Consider the following 16,917-nt stretch of genomic DNA (forward strand, 5'->3'; position numbering starts at 1 on the left):
TGCCAAGTGGAGCAACTTTCAGCCTGTGCCAACCAGCGTACTTTGCCTGAAACACTTTGAGCCCAATTGCTTTGCGAACAGAATGGCTTACTACATGGGATTTGCAAAACAGTAGGCCATTTCCAATTTATATTTGTCATGATCGCAAAATAAACTGAAAGAGCGCTTTTGCTTGGCGGCATAGCAAACATTTATTGTGTGGGTACGACACAGTGTGTCGAGTGCATTGCAAGTGTGCGTGTATTACTACACAGAGGTAGGGTAGGTACACCCTAAAAAGCACAACACTAATAAATACCGATGCCCCTTCACTCATGAATGAATGTAGGCGTGCTCCATGGGTGCAAACAAGAGATAGCTCAGCCTGCAGAAATTTTGTACCATATATAAGTGGGATCACACAATAAAAAATAATTTAGAAAATTACCATTCAATTTCTTCGGCTCTCAACGCCACTCCATGTCTGGCTGGTTTGGCACAACTTCCACGAAATCCACAGCGTCGGGCTTGTGCATGTACGGTCCAACAACCACCAACCCTTTATATTCCTCTTCTTCCAACTCTTTGAAGACGTAGGCACCCTCTGAAGAACTTATACCAATGACCTCGTCGGAATGATCCGATGAAACTTCACTGCCGCTGTAGTCTTGTAGTGAGTCCGCCATGTACAATGTATTGAATGCAGAGAATGCTGTGGTTGTGGTCTGGAATTGATGTCACACATCCGGGTTCCGGATTTTCGCGGGAAAATATAACTTGACTTCGGAAAATCGTAATAAATAAATTTTGAGGAGTTATTTTCAGATTTCCTTTTTTACTCTTATTAGAGAGATGGTTTGTGAGCTAATTCTCCCTTTTTAAAATTTTCAATTGTTACTTCACATAAGCCCTTTAAGCGGAGTTCTTGGCCAACGCCTGCTAACTTAGCAAACGCGTCTAGTCATCTAGGGAGGTTGATTGAGAAAACAATCGAAATTCTAGAATTAGCAATAAAAAGTCTTGAGATTTTAGGCAAGAACTTTTCCTACTCAAAACGCATAAAATATATACTACTATCTGAGAATAGAGAACGAGGCCTGATCAACAACGTACGTATAGGAATAATGATTTAGGTGCCCTATTTTGACCTGAAGAGAGTTGCTGTTGCCTTTGTGCTTGGGAAGATTTGTACAGGGAAGTAAGGTCCGGGAAACATCGGTACTGGGGAACATAGGTATTGGGGAACAAACGCCTGGGGAACATCGATACTGGGGAACATCGGTACTGGGGAACAAAGGTCTGGGTAACAAAGGCCTGGGGAACATCGGTTCTGGGGAACATCGGTACTGGGGAACATCGTTATTGGGGAATAAAGGCTGGGGAACATCGGTACTGGGGAACAAATGTCTGGGGAACATAGGTTCTGTGGAACAAAGGTCTGGGGAACAAAGGACTGGGGAACAAAGGACAGGGGAACATAGGTGCTGGTGAACAGAGGCCTGGGGAACATCGGTACTGGGGAACAAAGGTCTGGGGAACATCAGTATTCGGAAATAAAGGCCTGGGGAACATCGGTACTGGGGAACAAAGGCCTGGGGAACATAGGTTCTGTGGAACAAAGGCCTGGGGAACGTCGGTACTGGGGAACATAGGTGCTGTGGAACAAAGGCTTGGGGAACATCGATACTGGGGAACATCGGTATAGGTGAACAAAGGCCTGGGGAACATCGATACTGGGGAACAAAGGCCTGGGGAACATCGGTACTGGGGAACAAAGGCCTGGGGAACATCGGTACTGGGGAACAAAGGCCTGGGGAACATCGATACTGGGGAACATCGGTACTGGGGAACAAAGGCCTGGGGAACATCGGTACTGGGGAACAAATGTCTGGGGAACATCGGTACTGAGGAACAAAGGCCTGGGGAACATCGGTACTGGGGAACAAAGGTCTGGGGAACATAGGTGCTGGGGAACATAAGTACTGGGGAACAAATTCAAATTCAAATTCAAAATACTTTATTCCATTTGTTACAATGGTTATTCTTATTATATACATGGTGATGTTACAGTACAAATAAATACAAGTTAAACATAGAATCAGTGGTGGTACATATAAGTCTTGTCTATTCTTATATTTAGAAACCTAAATATAAGAATAGATTTAATAGAGGTTCCTTTAATTTCCTTTTGAGTGTATTTGAATTTTGAATGTTTCTGATATCAAAAGGCAGTTGGTTCCATATCATGGGTCCACAAGTTAGTATCTGTCGTGCCCCTATGTCTGTATGTGATCTTTTAACATATAGGGAGTTACCTTGTATTGTTTGGACACAAGTTGTATTACCTACAGTTGGAAGGGTTAACAACCATTTTGGATAAAAACCGTGGATCATTTTGTGAATTAGTATGCATCATAGTTGCATTTGTGATGTACTTTTGGCCAACTTATTTTGTTTATGTGTGGGGTAATGTTGTCATACTTCTTTACGTTCCCAAGTGCTACCCTGTCAGCAAAGTTTTGCAATTTTTAAATTTTCTGAATTTGACCTTTGTTTGCTGTACCCCATATATTTGAGCAATAGTTAATTATACAGAGAACTTGTGTTTGTAGAACAGACATTCTAGTTTCAGCAGGGATTCTATTTTTGATATGACTTAGGTAAATTAGTGTGCCCGTTACTTTCCTGTGGATGTTATCGACGTGGTTCTCGAATGTCATGAATCTGTCAATGTGTAAGCCTAGATTTTTTACAAAAGTACTCGGTCTTATATAGCTGTTTTCAAATATTATGGTCGTGTTGACAGGAATTTTGGCGATGTTTTGGCGACTACCTGTGAAGATACATTGTGTCTTATCTGGATTTATCTGAAGGCCATTTGAGTCAAAGTATCCTTTTACTTGTGAAAGTGTCTCCTGGGTCTTTAGTATCAGTGTATTTAAGTTGTTTACATAATCACTATGTAGAAATTGTGAATCATCAGTGTATTGAACAAGAAGGCAATTTTGGGCTATGGTTGACAGATCATTTACAAATATTATGAACAGGATTGGGCCTAATATAGATCCTTGTGGGACACCAAAGGATACACTGTTTTTCTGATATATTCTCGCTAATTTTGACTGATTGGGTTCTATTACTTAGATAGCTTCTGAACCAATATGTGTCAATTTTGTGATTCATTAGTTTACTGATGAGGATTTCGTAATTTACACTATCAAAGGCCTTTGATAAGTCGCACAATGTAAGCAAGTTTATACGGTTGTTGTCTATATTCTCATAAATATTATTTGTAATCTGCAATAATGCTGTTTCAGTGGACAGCTTACTTCTGAAGCCCTGCTGTGTTCTAGATAGTAGGTCATGTGCCTCTAGAAATGTTGTCAATTGGTCTGCTACGATTTTTTTTTCGAAAACCATCGACAGTAAAGGAAGTATAGTAATAGGGCGATAATTATTAACTTCGTCTTTGAAAACTGGTGTTATTATGCCATGCTTCCAGTGCGATGGGAAGTCACCAGTGAGCAGAGATGTATTAATGATAACCGTTAAGTAATACGCCACAACAGGTAGGCTGTCTCTGAGGAAGCGAAGAGCAATGACATCCACCCCCACAGACTTTGTTTCATGCAGGTGTTTTATTGTCAGGATTGCGGTTTCTATTTGAACAGGTTGTGGTCTGAAACTATTAGCTGAGGGCCCTATACTAACTGAGTTTTGTTTAGATATGGAAGCGTTTGTTTGTTCTTATGTGGAATGTCCAATTTCAGCGAACTCATTAAATTAATTTGCACTAATTTTGGTGTTTAGATTATCTTTATGGTTGTTTTTGTTTGGTACAAGTGTCTTTAAAATCTTCCATGTTTTAGCTGAATCTTTTTTACAATTTGTTAATCTATTTCTAAAATAATCAGTTTTGGCTTCTTGTATTAGCGATTTCACATTTCTCTTTCTTTGTAGTGAGCCTGAAGTGTCGTGTGGAATCTGTTATTTTTGAGAGCGTTATGCATATTATTTCTATCTGTTATGGCTCTCTTGATGTCGTCGGTAATCCATGAGGCCGGTGGACGTTTAATGATTTTTGTAACAAAGGGGGCGATGGCATTTACACTATCATTAATCACTTCCGTGAAGACATCTATCTGCTTGTCTACGCTGTCAGTTTGCACATTTTTTAGGAGAGATGATTCTTTGGTTATTATGATTTGGCATAATGACTGAGAATCATAATTGGATAATTTTCGAAAGGTTTTTGTAACTGTTGGTCTTTTTGATTTCTTTATATCTAGTGTCACCGTTATGAGTTCGTGGTCGGCAACATGGCATGGAATGACGTTTGTATGGAGGACAATGTCAGCTCTGTTATAATTACATCAATTAATGACGAAGTATTTTCTGTGATTCTTGTAGGTTTATTTACCAGTTGTTCAAATTTGTGTTTGTTAATTATCTTAGTTAATTTAGAATTTGCCTTGTTTAAGTCATCATTTAGATAACCAAGTATGAAGAGAGATTTCTTTTTCAATGACATTTCTCTAAAACCTTTTTCTAAATAATCAAAGGATTCAGAGGAACCATGAGGATGCCTATATATCGCGCCTACAATGAAAGACAGTAGCATATTACATTGTACATTAACCCAGATATCATCTACATCTGCACTCTTAGCAATTGTAGTGGATATCTCGTTTGTTTTACAGGTGTCACGTACATATAAGCAAACTCCTCCCCCACGTCCTGCATCGCATCTGTAAACATTGAAGTTTGGAATATTAATAAATGCATTTGATATATCTTGGTGAAGCCAAGTTTCACCAATACATAGTATGTCGAGATATCTCTCTATTATAAGCATTCCTATGTCATCAAAATGCCCAAGGAGAGACTGAGCATTAATATGGTCTATTTTAACAGTCGGATTTGCTGAGGGCATTGCCTTGTCAGACCCTCTAATCACGATTGTACTTGTTTCTGTTGAGGAACACTGACATTCCTTGGGAAGGCATCCGAGTCTAAAAATAGTTTGGGCATTATTTCTCGGCCTCGTACTGTTACCGTGAAACTGGTGTAGTAATTATGTGTCATCACAGTTTTATGTGCTTTTACACTTGATATGTTTTCAAAATTGTACGATAGATGATCTACGATGTCTTCTTCATTTGTTTCTGGATGGCAGCTTGTGATATACAGGAATACTGTGTCAGGTCGATCAGCTCCTGCTAAGGGTTTTACCGCTTGTCGTTCTTCTCTTGTTTTTTTCTTTTGTTTCCTTAATGTTACTGTGACGAAGCCTTCGTCCTCAGCAACTTGCTCCGCTCTTTCTCCGTGGTTGTTTATCAGGACCATCGGCACTGCTGGAGCTGGGGCTGGAGTAGGGGGGGCAGTGGGAGGGGGGACTCCTGGCACCTTGTGATGAGTTGCGTCATCCCGCTGGCGATTGGGGTCGAGTTCCTTCTGATTGTTTTTTTTTTTTTTTTTTTTTTTTTTTTTTTTTTTTTTAAAGCTTCGCCTAGGCATTACTTGTGTATATGCCTCGTTTTGCCTCGACTTGCGGGGTGTTCGAGGACTGCTGAGGTGTCTTGTTACTCGGGGAGGCTGGCGAGTCAGCAAGGGCGCACGCCTGCTCGCTCACTGTGGGCGGGGAGTGGGGAGGGATAGGCGGGAGGGGAAGGGAGCTGGGGGGGGTCGCTAGCCATGGGTTCATCAGGTAGGGAGTGTGTGGACGGCGTTCTGATAGGGGGAGGGGAAGCAAATGGGAAAGATTGGTAGGTGGATTGGTCAAAGACAGGGGAAGGGAGGTCGGACGGGATTTGGTAGGGGGGAGTGGGTCTGTCGTGACGTCTGCTGCTCTGCGCATTCCTTCTGATTTATCATTTTGTTGAGTGACGCCTGTTGTTCGGAGAACATTCCTATTAGCAAATCTATTTTGTTTTCCAACAAACTGTCATTGTTGAAGGAAGGTTCTAGGTGTGTCTGTGTTTCCTGATGTTTAGTCTTTTGGAAGAACTTAACAAAAGGAGTAGAAATACCTGTCTTTTTCGGCGGCGTCCAGTCCATGGTTGGGATGTTAGTTGTTGTTGGGAACCAGATTTTCTCTATTAACACAATGGTCGATCATAGTGTGCACAATAATGTTAATCATTTTCTTCGTGTCTCGAGTTGTGTTTCTAGGCTTCCTAGAGTCTGAAACATTGATTATGAAATCATAGGCCTTTTCAATCTCTTCCGGACCAAATAGTTTCTTAATCTGATCACAGAGAAGCAATCTAGCCCACGCTTTTTTCGTGGCAACAAAGCATAATATGGTATTCAGCACTATTAATACATTGCCAATTTGATAGATTGATTGTTCAGTTTTGCTTTCAATGTTTTCACTGCTAGCACTGTCTTCACTGATACACCCATTACCCTGGGTGGGGGAACAGCCATTCCCCGGGCTGCTGTGGGAGAGCCCATCACCCTGGGCGGGGGGGCAGCTTTGACCCTCGCTACCGGAGTCCCATGGCCTTGGGCGGAGGTCCCGTAACCCTGGGAAGGGAGCTCGTTACCCTGGGCTAAGGGAACACCGGGGAGGTAGCCAGATTTCCCTCTGACTCTGCGGGACCACGGGATGCCATGGTTTTGCTGAGTTGTATGGCTCATGCAGAGAGGAGGTTAAACACCTCCGATCACCACGACGGCTAGACTCAGAGGGGCCTGGGGAACATCGGTACTGGGGAACAAAGGCCTGGGGAACATCGGCTCTGGGGAACAAAGGTCTGGGGAACATAGGTACTGTGGAACATAGGTGCTGGGGAACAAAGGCGTGGGGAACATTGATACTGGGGAACATCGGTATTGGGGAATAAAGGCCTGGGTAACATCGGTGCTGGGGAACATCGGTACTGGGGCACAAAGGTCTGGGGAACATCGGTGCTTAGGAATAAAGGCCTGGGGAACATCGGTACAGGGGAACAAAGGCCTGGGGAGCATCGGTATTGGGGAACAAAGGCCTGGGGATTATCGGTACTGGGGAACAAAGGCCTGGGGATTATCGGTACTGGGGAACATAGGTACCGTGGAACATAGGTGCTGGGGAACAAAGGTCTGGGGAACAAAGGCCTGGGGAACATCGGTACTGGGGAATAAAGGCCTGGGGAACATCGGTACAGTGGAACAAAGGACTGGGGAACATAGGTACTGTGGAACAAAGGCCTGGGGAACATCGGGACTGGGGAACAAAGGTCTGGGGAACATCGGTACTGGGGAACAAAGGTCTGGGGAACATCGGTATAGGTGAACAAAGGTCTGGGGAACATCGGTACTGGGGAACATCGGTATAGGTGAACAAAGGTCTGGGGAACAACGGTACTGGGGAACAAAGGTCTGGGGAATATCGGTACTTGGGAACAAAGGTCTGGGGAACATCGGTACTGGGGAACAAAGGCTTGGGGAACATAGGGGCTGGGGAACAAAGGTCTGGGGAACATCGGTACTTGGGAACAAAGGCCTGGGGAACATCGGTACAGAGGAACAAAGGCCTGGGGAGCATCGGTATTGGGGAATAAAGGCCTGGGGAACATCGGAATTGGGGAACAAAGGTCTGGGAAACATAGGTACTGTGGAACATAGGTGCTGGGGAACAAAGGTCTGGGGAACAAAGGCCTGGGGAACATCGGTACAGGGGAACATAGGTACTGTGGAACAAAGGCCTGGGGAACATCGGTACTGGGGAACAAAGGTCTGGGTAACATAGGTGCTGCGGAACAAAGGTCTAGGGAACAGGTGGTGGGGAACAAAGGTCTAGGGAACATAGGTGCTGGGGAACAAAGGTCTGGGGAACGTCGGTACTGGGGAACAAAGGCTTGGGGAACATAGGGGCTGGGGAACAAAGGTCTGGGGAATAAAGGTCTGGGGAACATCGGTATAGGTGAACAAAGGTCTGGGGAACATTGGTATAGGTGAACAAAGGTCTGGGGAACATCGGTACTGGGGAACAAAGGTCTGGGGAACATCGGTATAGGTGAACAAAGGTCTGGGGAACATCGGTACTGGGGAACAAAGGCCTGGGGAAAATCGGTACTGGGGAACAAATGTCTGGGGAACATTGGTACTGGAGAAAAAAGGTCTGGGGAACATCGGTATAGGTGAACAAAGGTCTGGGGAATATCGGTACTTGGGAACAAAGGCCTGGGGAAAATCGGTACTGGGGAGCAAAGGTCTGGGGAACATCGGTACTTGGGAACAAAGGTCTGGGGAACATCGGTATAGGTGAACAAAGGTCTGGGGAACATCGGTTCTGGGGAACAAAGGTCTGGGGAACATCGGTACTGGGGAACAAAGGCTTGGGGAACATAGGGGCTGAGGAACAAAGGTCTGGGGAACATCGGTACTGGGGAACAAAGGTCTGGGGAACAAAGGCCTGGGGAACATCGGTACAGCGGAAAAAAGAACTGGGGGACATAGGTACTGTGGAACAAAGGCCTGGGGAACATCGGTACTGGGGAACAAAGGTCTGGGTAACATAGGTGCTGGGGAACAAAGGTCTAGGGAACAGGTGGTGGGGAACAAAGGTCTAGGGAACATAGGTGCTGGGGAACAAAGGTCTGGGGAATATCGGTACTGGGGAACAAAGGCTTGGGGAACATAGGGGCTGGGGAACAAAGGTCTGGGGAATATCGGTACTGGGGAACAAAGGTCTGGGGAACATCGGTATAGGTGAACAAAGGTCTGGGGAACATTGGTATAGGTGAACAAAGGTCTGGGGAACTTCGGTACTGGGGAACATCGGTATAGGTGAACAAAGGTCTGGGGAACATCGGTACTGGGGAACAAAGGCATGGGGAAAATCGGTACTGGGGAACAAAGGTCTGGGGAACATCGGTACTGGGGAACAAAGGCATGGGGAAAATCGGTACTGGGGAACAAAGGTCTGGGGAACATTGGTACTGGGGAAGAAAGGTCTGGGGAACATCGGTATAGGTGAACAAAGGTCTGGGGAACATCGGTTCTGGGGAACAAAGGTCTGGGGAATATCGGTACTTGGGAACAAAGGCCTGGGGAACATCGGTACTGGGGAACATAGGGGCTGGGGAACAAAGGTCTGGGGAACATCGGTACTGGGGAACAAAGGCTTGGGGAACATAGGTGCTGGGGGACAAAGGTCTGGGGAACATCGGTACTGGGGAAAAAATGCCTGGGAAATATCGGTACTGGGGAACAAAGGTCTGGGGCACATCGGTATAGGTAAACAAAGGTCTGGGGAACATCGGTACCGGGGAACAAAGGTCTGGGGAACATAGGTGCTGGGGAACAAATGCCTGGGGAACATCGGTACTTGGGAACAAAGGCCTGGGGAACATCGGTACTGGGGAACAAAGGCTTGGGGAACATAGGGACTGGGGAATAAAGGTCTGGGGAACATCGGTACTGGGGAACAAAGGTCTGGGGAACATAGGAGCTGGGGAACAAAGGTCTGGGGAACATCGGTACTGGGGAACAAATGCCTGGGTAATATCGGTACTGGGGAACAAAGGTCTGGGAGCACATCGGTATAAGTGAACAAAGGTCTGGGGAACATCGCTACCGGGGAACATCGGTACTGGGGAACAAAGGTCTGGGGAACATCGGTACTGGGGAATAAAGGTCTGGGGAACATCGGTACTGGGGAACATAGGTACAGGGAAACAAATGTCTGGGGAACAAAGGCCTGGGGAACATCGGTACCGGGGAACAAAGATCTGGGGCACATAGGTACGGGGAAATAAAGGTCTGGGGAACATCGAAATTGGGGAACAAAGGTCTAGGAACATAGGTGTTGGGGAACAAAGGTCTGGGTAACATAGGTGATAGGGAACAAAGGACTGGGGAACATCGGTACCGGGGAACAAAGATCTGGGGAACATCGGTACCGGGGAACAAAGATCTGGGGAACATCGATACTGGGGAACAAAGGTCTGGGGAACATCGGTACTGGGGAACAATGGTCTGGGGAACATAGGTGCTGGAGAACAAAGGTCTGGGGAACAAAGGTCTGGGGAATATCAGTACTGGGGAACAAAAGTCTGGGGAACATAGGTGCTGGGGAACAAAGGTCTGGGGAACATCGGTATTGGGGAACAAAGGTCTGGGGAACATAGGTGCTGGGGAACAAAGACCTGGGGAACATCGGTACTGGGGAACAAATGCCTGCGGAATATCGGTACTGGGGAACAAAGGTCTGGGGAACATCGGTACTGTGGAACAAAGGTCTGGGGAATATCGGTACTGGGGAACAAATGCCTGGGGAATATCGGTACTGGGGAACAAAGGTCTCGGGAGCATCGGCACTGGAGAACAAAGGTCTGGGGAATATCAGTACTGGGGAACAAATGTCTGGGGAACATAGGTGCTGGGGAACAAAGGTCTGGGGAACATCGGTACTGGGGAACATAGGTGCTGGGGAACAAGGATCTGGGGAACATCGGTACTGGGGAACAAAGGTCTGGGGAACATCGGTACTGGGGAACATAGGTGCTGGGGAACAAAGGTCTGGGGAACATCGGTACTGGGGAACAAAGGTCTGGGGAACATAGGTGCTGGGAAACAAAGGTCTGGGGAACATCGGTACTGGGGAACAAAGGTCTGGGGAACATCGGTACTGTGGAACATAGGTGCTGGGGAACAAAGGTCTAGGAACATAGGTGCTGGGGAACAAAGGTCTGGGGAACATCGGTACTGGGGAACAAAGGTATAGGGAACATCGGTACTAGGGAACAAAGGTCTGGGGAACATAGGTGCTGGGAAACAAAGGTCTGGGGAACATAGATGCTGGGGAACAAAGGTCTGGGGAACAGGTACTGGGTAACAAAGGTCTGGGGAACATAGGTGCTGGGGAACAAAGGTATGGGGAACATAGGTGCTGGGGAACAAAGGTATGGGGAATATCGGTACTGGGGAACAAAGATCTGGGGAACATCGGTACTGGGGAAAAAAGGTCTGGGGAAAATAGGTGCTGGGGAACAACGGTCTGGGGAACATTGGTACTGGGGAAAAAAAGGTCTGGGGAACATAGGTGCTGGGGAACAAAGGTCTGGGGAATATAGGCGCTGGGGAACAAAGGTCTGGGGAACATAGGTGCTGGGCAACAAAGGTCTGGGAAATATAGGTTGTGGGGAACAAAGGTCTGGGGAATATCGGTACTGGGAAACAAATGCCTGGGGAATATCGGTACTGGGGAACAAAGGTCTGGGGAACATAGGTGCTGGGGAACATCGGTACTAGGGAACAAATGCCTGGGGAACATCGGTACTTGGGAAGAAAGGTCTGGGGAACATCGGTACTGGGGAACAAAGGTCTGGAGAACATAGATGCTGGGGAACAAAGGTCTGGGAACATCGGTACTGGAGAACAAAGGTCTGGGGAACATAGGTGCTGGGAACAAAGGTATGGGGAACATCGGTACTGGGGAACAAAGGTCTGGGGAACACCGGTACCGGGGAAATAAAGTCTGGGGAACATAGGTGCTGGGAAACAAAAGTCTGGGGAACATAGGTGCTGGGGAAGAAAGGTCTGGGGAACATAGGTGCTGGGGAACAAAGGTCTGGGGAACATCGGTGCTGGGGAACAAAGGTCTGGGGAACATAGGTGGTGGTGAACAGAGGTCTGGGGAACATCGGTACTGGGGAACAAAGGTCTGGAGCACATAGGTACAGGGAAACAAATGTCTGGGGAACATCGGTACTGGGGAACAAAGGTCTGGGGAACATAGGTGCAGGGGAACAAAGGGCTGGGAACATCGGTACTGGGGAACAAAGGTCTGGGGAACATCGGTACTGGGGAACAAAGGTCTGGGGAACATCGGTACTGGGGAACAAAGGTCTGTGGAACATAGGTGCTGGGGAACAAAGGTCTGGGGAACATAGGTGGTGGTGAACAGAGGTCTGGGGAACAACGGTACTCGGAAACAAAGGTCTGGGGCACATATGTAAAGGGAAACAAATGTCTGGGGAACATAGGTGGTGGGGAACAAAGGTCTAGAGAACATAGGTGCTGGGGAACAAAGGTCTGGGAACATCGGTACTGGGGAACAAAGGTCTGGGGAACATCGGTACTGGGGAACAAAGGTCTAGGGAACATCGGTACTGGGAAAAAAGATCTGGGGAACATAGGTGCTGGGGAAGAAAGGTCTGGGGAATATAGGTGGTGGGGAAGAAAGGTCTGGGGAACATAGGTGCTGGGGAACAAAGGTCTGGGGAACATAGGTGCTGGGGAACAAAGGTCTGGGGAAAAAAAGTCTGGGGAACATAGGTGGTGGGGAAGAAAGGTCTGGGGAACATAGGTGGTGGGGAAGAAAGGTCTGGGGAACATAGGTGCTGGGGAATAAAGGTCTGGGGAACATAGGTGCTGGGGAACAAAGGTCTGGGGAACATAGGTACTGGGGAACAAAGGTCTGCGGAACATAGGTACAGGGAAACAAATGTCTGGGGAACATCGGTACTGGGGAACAAAGGTCTGGGGAACATAGGTGCTGGGGAACATCGGTACTGGGGAACAAAGGTCTGGTGAACATAGGTGCTGGGGAACAAAGGTCTGGGGAACATAGGTGCTGGGGAACGAAGGTCTGGGGAACATAGGTGCTGGGGAACAAAGGTATGGGGAATATCAGTACTGGGAAACAAATGCCTGGGGAATATCGGTACTGGGGAACAAAGGTCTGGGGCACATAAGTACAGGGAAACAAAGGTCTGGGGAACATCGGTACTGGGGAACAAAGGTCTGGGGAACATCGGTACTGGGGAACAAAGATCTGGGGAACATCGGTACTGGGGAACAAAGGTCTGGGGAACATAGGTGCTGGGGAATAAAGGTCTGGGGTACATAGGTGCTGGGGAACAAAGGTCTGGGGAACATCGGTACTGGGGAACAAAGGTCTGGAGAACATCGGTACTGGGGAACAAAGGTCTGGGGAACATAGGTGCTGGGGAACATCGGTACTGGGGAACAAATTCCTGGGGAATATCGGTACTGGGGAACAAAGGTCTGGGGCACATATGTACGGGGAAACAAAGATCAGGGGAACATAGGTGCTGGTGAACAAAGATCTGGGGAACATAGGTGCTGGGGAACAAAGGACTGGGGAACATCGGTACTGGGGATCAAAGGTATGGGGAACATAGGTTCTGGGGAACAAAGTTCTGGGAAACATAGGTGCTGGGGAAGTAAAGTCTGGGGAATATAGGTGCTGGGGAACATAGGTGCTGGGGAACAAAGGTCTGGGGGAACATAGGTGCTGGGGAAGAAAGGTCTGGGGAATATAGGTGCTGGGGAACAAAGGTCTGAGGGATATAGGTGCTGGGAACAAAGGTCTGGGGAACATAGGTGCTGGGGACCAAAGGTCTGGGGAACATTGGTACTGGGGAACAAATGCCGGGGGAACATCGGTACTGGGGAACAAAGGTCTGGGGAACATAGGTGGTGGGGGAACAAAGGTCTGAGGAACATATGTGCTGGGGAACAAAGGTCTGGGGAATATAGGTGTTGGGGAACAAAGGTCTGGGGAACATAGGTGGTGGGGAACAAAGGTCTGGGGAACATAGGTGCTGGAGAACAAAGGTCTGGGGAATATAGGTGCTGGAGAACAAAAGTCTGGGGAATATAGGTGCTGGGGAACAAAGGTATGGGGAACATAGGTGGTGGGGAACAAAGGTCTGAGGAACATATGTGCTGGGGGACAAAGGTCTGGGGAATATATATGCTGGGGAACAAAGGTCTGGGGAACATAGGTGCTGGAGAATAAAGGTCTGGGGAATATAGGTGCTGGGGAACAAAGGTCTGGGGAACATAGGTGCTGGGGAACAAAGGTCTGGGGAATATAGGTGCTGGGGAACAAAGGTCTGGGGAACATAGGTGCTGGGGAACAAAGGTGTGGGGAATATAGGTGCTGGGGAACAAAGGTCTGGGGAACATAGGTGGTGGGGAACAAAGGTCTGGGAAATATAGGTTGTGGGGAACAAAGGTCTGGGGAATATCGGTACTGGGGAACAAATGTCTGGGGAATATCGGTACTGGGGAACAAAGGTCTGGGGCACATAGGTACAGGGAAACAAATGTCTGCGGAACATCGGTACTGGGGAACAAAGGTCTGGGGAACATCGGTACTGGGGAACAAATGCCTGGGGAACATCGGTACTGGGGAACAAAGGTCTGGGGAACATAGGTGCTGGGGAACAAAGGTCTAGAGAATATCGGTACTGGGGAACAAATGCCTGGGGAATATTGGTACTGGGGAACAAAGGTCTGGGGAACATCGGTACTGGGGAACAAAGGTCTGGGGAACATAGGTACAGGGAAACAAATGTCTGGAGAACATCGGTACTGGGGAACAAACGTCTGGGGAACATAGGTGCTGGGGAACATCGGTACTGGGGAACAAATGCCTGGGGAACATCGGTATTGGGGAACAAAGGTCTGGGGATAATTGGTACAGGGTAACAAAGGTCTGGGGAAAATCAGTATTGGGGAACAAAGGTCTGGGGAAAATAGATACTGGGGAACAAAGATCTGGGAACATCGGTACTGGGGAACAAATGCCTAGGGAACATCGGTATTGGGGAACAAAGGTCTGGGGATAATCGGTACTGGGTAACAAAGGTCTGGGGAAAATCGGTACTGGGGAACAAAGGTCTGGGGAAAATAGATACTGGGGAACAATGGTCTGGGAACATCGGTAATGGGGAACAAACGTCTGGGGCACATAGGTCGGGGAAACAAAGGTCTGGGGAACATCGGTACTGGGGAACAAAGGTCTGGGGAACATCGGTACTGGGGAACAAAGGTCTGGGGAACAAAGGTGCTGGGGAACAAAGGTCTGGGGAACATAGGTGGTGGGGAACAAAGGTCTGGGGAATATAGGTACTGGGGAACAAATGTCTGGGGAATATCGGTACTGGGGAAGAAAGGTCTGGGGAACATAGGTGGTGGGGAACAAAGGTCTGGGGAACATAGGTGGTGGGGAACAAAGGTCTGGGGAACATAGGTGGTGGGGAACAAAGGTCTGGGGAATATAGGTGGTGGGGAACAAAGGTCTTGGGCACATAGGTGCTGGGGAACAATGGTCTGGGGAATATAGGTACTGGGGAACAAATGTCTGGGGAATATCGGTACTGGGGAAGAAAGGTCTGGGGAACATAGGTGGTGGGGAACAAAGGTCTGGGGAACATAGGTGGTGGGGAAGAAAGGTCTGGGGAACATAGGTGCTGGGGAATATCGGTACTGGGGAACAAGTGTCTGGGGCACATATGTACGGGGAAGCAAAGATCAGGGGAACATAGGTGGTGGGGAACAAAGGTCTAGGGAACATAGGTGCTGGTGAACAAAGGTCTTGGGAACATAGCTGCTGGGGAACAAAGGTCTGGGGAACATCGGTACTGGGGAACAAAGATCTGGGGAACATAGGTACTGGGGAAGAAAGGTCTGGGGAGCATAGGTGCTGGGGAACAAAGGTCTGGGGAATATAGGTGCTGGGGAACATAGGTGGTGGGGAAGAAAGGTCTGGGGGAACATAGGTGCTGGGGAACAAAGGTCTGGGGAGCATCGGTCCTGCAGAATAAAGGTCTGGGGAACATCGGTACTGGGGAAAAAAGGTCTGGGGAACATAGGTGTTGGGGAACAAAGGTCTGGGGAACATAGGTGCTGGGGAAGAAAGGTCTGGGGAATATAAGTGCTTGGGAACATAGGTGCTGGGGAACAAAGGTCTGGGGAACAAAAGTCTAAGGAAAATGGGTGGTGGGGAACAAAGGTCTTGGGAACATCAGTACTGGGGAATAAAGGTCTGGGGAACATAAGTGCTAGGGAACAAAGGTCTGGGGAACATAGTTGCTAGGGAACAAAGGTCTGGGGAACATAGGTGGTGGGGAACAAAGGTCTGGGGCACATAGGTGCTGGGGAACAATGGTCTGGGGAATATAGGTACTGGGGAACAAATGTCTGGGGAATATCGGTACTGGGGAAGAAAGGTCTGGGGAACATAGGTGGTGGGGAACAAAGGTCTGGGGAACATAGGTGGTGGGGAACAAAGGTCTGGGGAACATAGGTAGTGGGGAACAAAGGTCTGGGGCACATAGGTGCGGGGGAACAATGGTCTGGGGAATATAGGTACTGGGGAACAAATGTCTGGGGAATATCGGTACTGGGGAAGAAAGGTCTGGGGAACATAGGTGGTGGGGAAGAAAGGTCTGGGGAACATAGGTGGTGGGGAACAAAGGTCTGGGGAACATAGGTGGTGGGGAACAAAGGTTTTGGGAACATAGGTGGTGGGGAACAAAGGTCTGGGGGACATCGGTACTGGGGAACAAAGATCTGGGGAACATATGTACGGGGAAACAAAGATCAGGGGAACATAGGTGGTGGGGAACAAAGGTCTAGGGAACATAGGTGCTGGTGAACAAAGGTCTTGGGAACATAGCTCCTGGGGAACAAAGGTCTGGGGAACATCGGTACTGGGGAACAAAGATCTGGGGAACATAGGTACTGGGGAACAAAGGTCTCTGGAACATAGGTGCTGGGGAAGAAAGGTCTGGGGAACATAGGTGCTGGGGAACAAAGGTCTGGGGAAGATAGGTGCTGAGGAACAAAGGTCTGGGGCACATAGGTGCGGGGGAACAATGGTCTGGGGAATATAGGTTCTGGGGAACAAATGTCTGGGGAATATCGGTACTGGGGAAGAAATGTCTGGGGAACATAGGTGGTGGGGAAGAAAGGTCTGGGGAACATAGGTGGTGGGGAACAAAGGTCTGGGGAACATAGGTGGTGGGGAACAAAGGTTTTGGGAACATAGGTGGTGGGGAACAAAGGTCTGGGGAACATAGGTGGTGGGGAACAAAGGTTTTGGGAACATAGGTGGTGGGGAACAAAGGTCTGGGGGAACATAGGAACGGGGGAAGAAAGGTCTGGGGAATATAGGTGGTGGGGAACTTAGGT

At 48.2% G+C, this 16,917-nt stretch overlaps 3 protein-coding genes across 3 annotated transcripts; all 3 read right to left on the minus strand.

Annotated features, from left to right (window-relative positions):
* Positions 1-6,978: 6,978 nt before the first annotated feature.
* LOC138861940 (adhesive plaque matrix protein-like) lies at positions 6,979-8,453 on the minus strand. Its single transcript, XM_070122414.1, has 3 exons — positions 7,362-8,453; positions 7,098-7,235; positions 6,979-7,050 (listed from the first exon to the last, which is right to left on the minus strand). Exons 1-3 carry the CDS (start codon positions 8,451-8,453, stop codon positions 6,979-6,981), a joined length of 1,302 nt encoding a protein of 433 aa, XP_069978515.1.
* A 51-nt stretch (positions 8,454-8,504) lies between these two features.
* LOC138861941 (zyxin-like) lies at positions 8,505-9,740 on the minus strand. Its single transcript, XM_070122415.1, has one exon. It carries the CDS (start codon positions 9,738-9,740, stop codon positions 8,505-8,507), a length of 1,236 nt encoding a protein of 411 aa, XP_069978516.1.
* A 20-nt stretch (positions 9,741-9,760) lies between these two features.
* LOC138861942 (adhesive plaque matrix protein-like) lies at positions 9,761-12,880 on the minus strand. Its single transcript, XM_070122416.1, has 4 exons — positions 12,523-12,880; positions 12,352-12,482; positions 10,623-12,156; positions 9,761-10,332 (listed from the first exon to the last, which is right to left on the minus strand). Exons 1-4 carry the CDS (start codon positions 12,878-12,880, stop codon positions 9,761-9,763), a joined length of 2,595 nt encoding a protein of 864 aa, XP_069978517.1.
* Between the last annotated feature and the right edge of the window lie 4,037 nt (positions 12,881-16,917).

Source organism: Penaeus vannamei, chromosome 6, assembly GCF_042767895.1.
Source record: "Penaeus vannamei isolate JL-2024 chromosome 6, ASM4276789v1, whole genome shotgun sequence".
Classification (NCBI taxonomy): domain Eukaryota; kingdom Metazoa; phylum Arthropoda; class Malacostraca; order Decapoda; family Penaeidae; genus Penaeus; species Penaeus vannamei.

Bases quoted from the DNA above. Each gene is read 5' to 3' on its own strand.
- LOC138861940 (XM_070122414.1), bottom strand. From the start codon at position 8,453: ATGTTCCCCAGGCCTTTGTTCCACAGTACCTATGTCCCCCAGTTCTTT. The intron at 7,236-7,361 runs GTACCGATATTC...GATGTTCCCCAG, and splicing joins CCCCAGACCTTTGTTCCCAA to ACCTTTGTTCCCCAGTACCG. The intron at 7,051-7,097 runs GTACCGATGTTC...TTTGTTCCCCAG, and splicing joins CCCCAGGCCTTTATTCCCCA to CACCTATGTTCCACGGTACC.
- LOC138861941 (XM_070122415.1), bottom strand. From the start codon at position 9,740: ATGTTCCCCAGACCTTTATTTCCCCGTACCTATGTGCCCCAGATCTTT.
- LOC138861942 (XM_070122416.1), bottom strand. From the start codon at position 12,880: ATGTTCTCCAGACCTTTGTTCCCCAGTACCGATGTTCCCCAGACCTTT. The intron at 12,483-12,522 runs GTTCCCCAGCAC...TTTGTTCCCCAG, and splicing joins CCTATGTTCCCCAGACCTTT to TACCGATGTTCCCCAGCACC. The intron at 10,333-10,622 runs GTTCCCCAGCAC...TATGTTCCCCAG, and splicing joins ACCTATGTTCCTAGACCTTT to ACATTTGTTCCCCAGTACTG.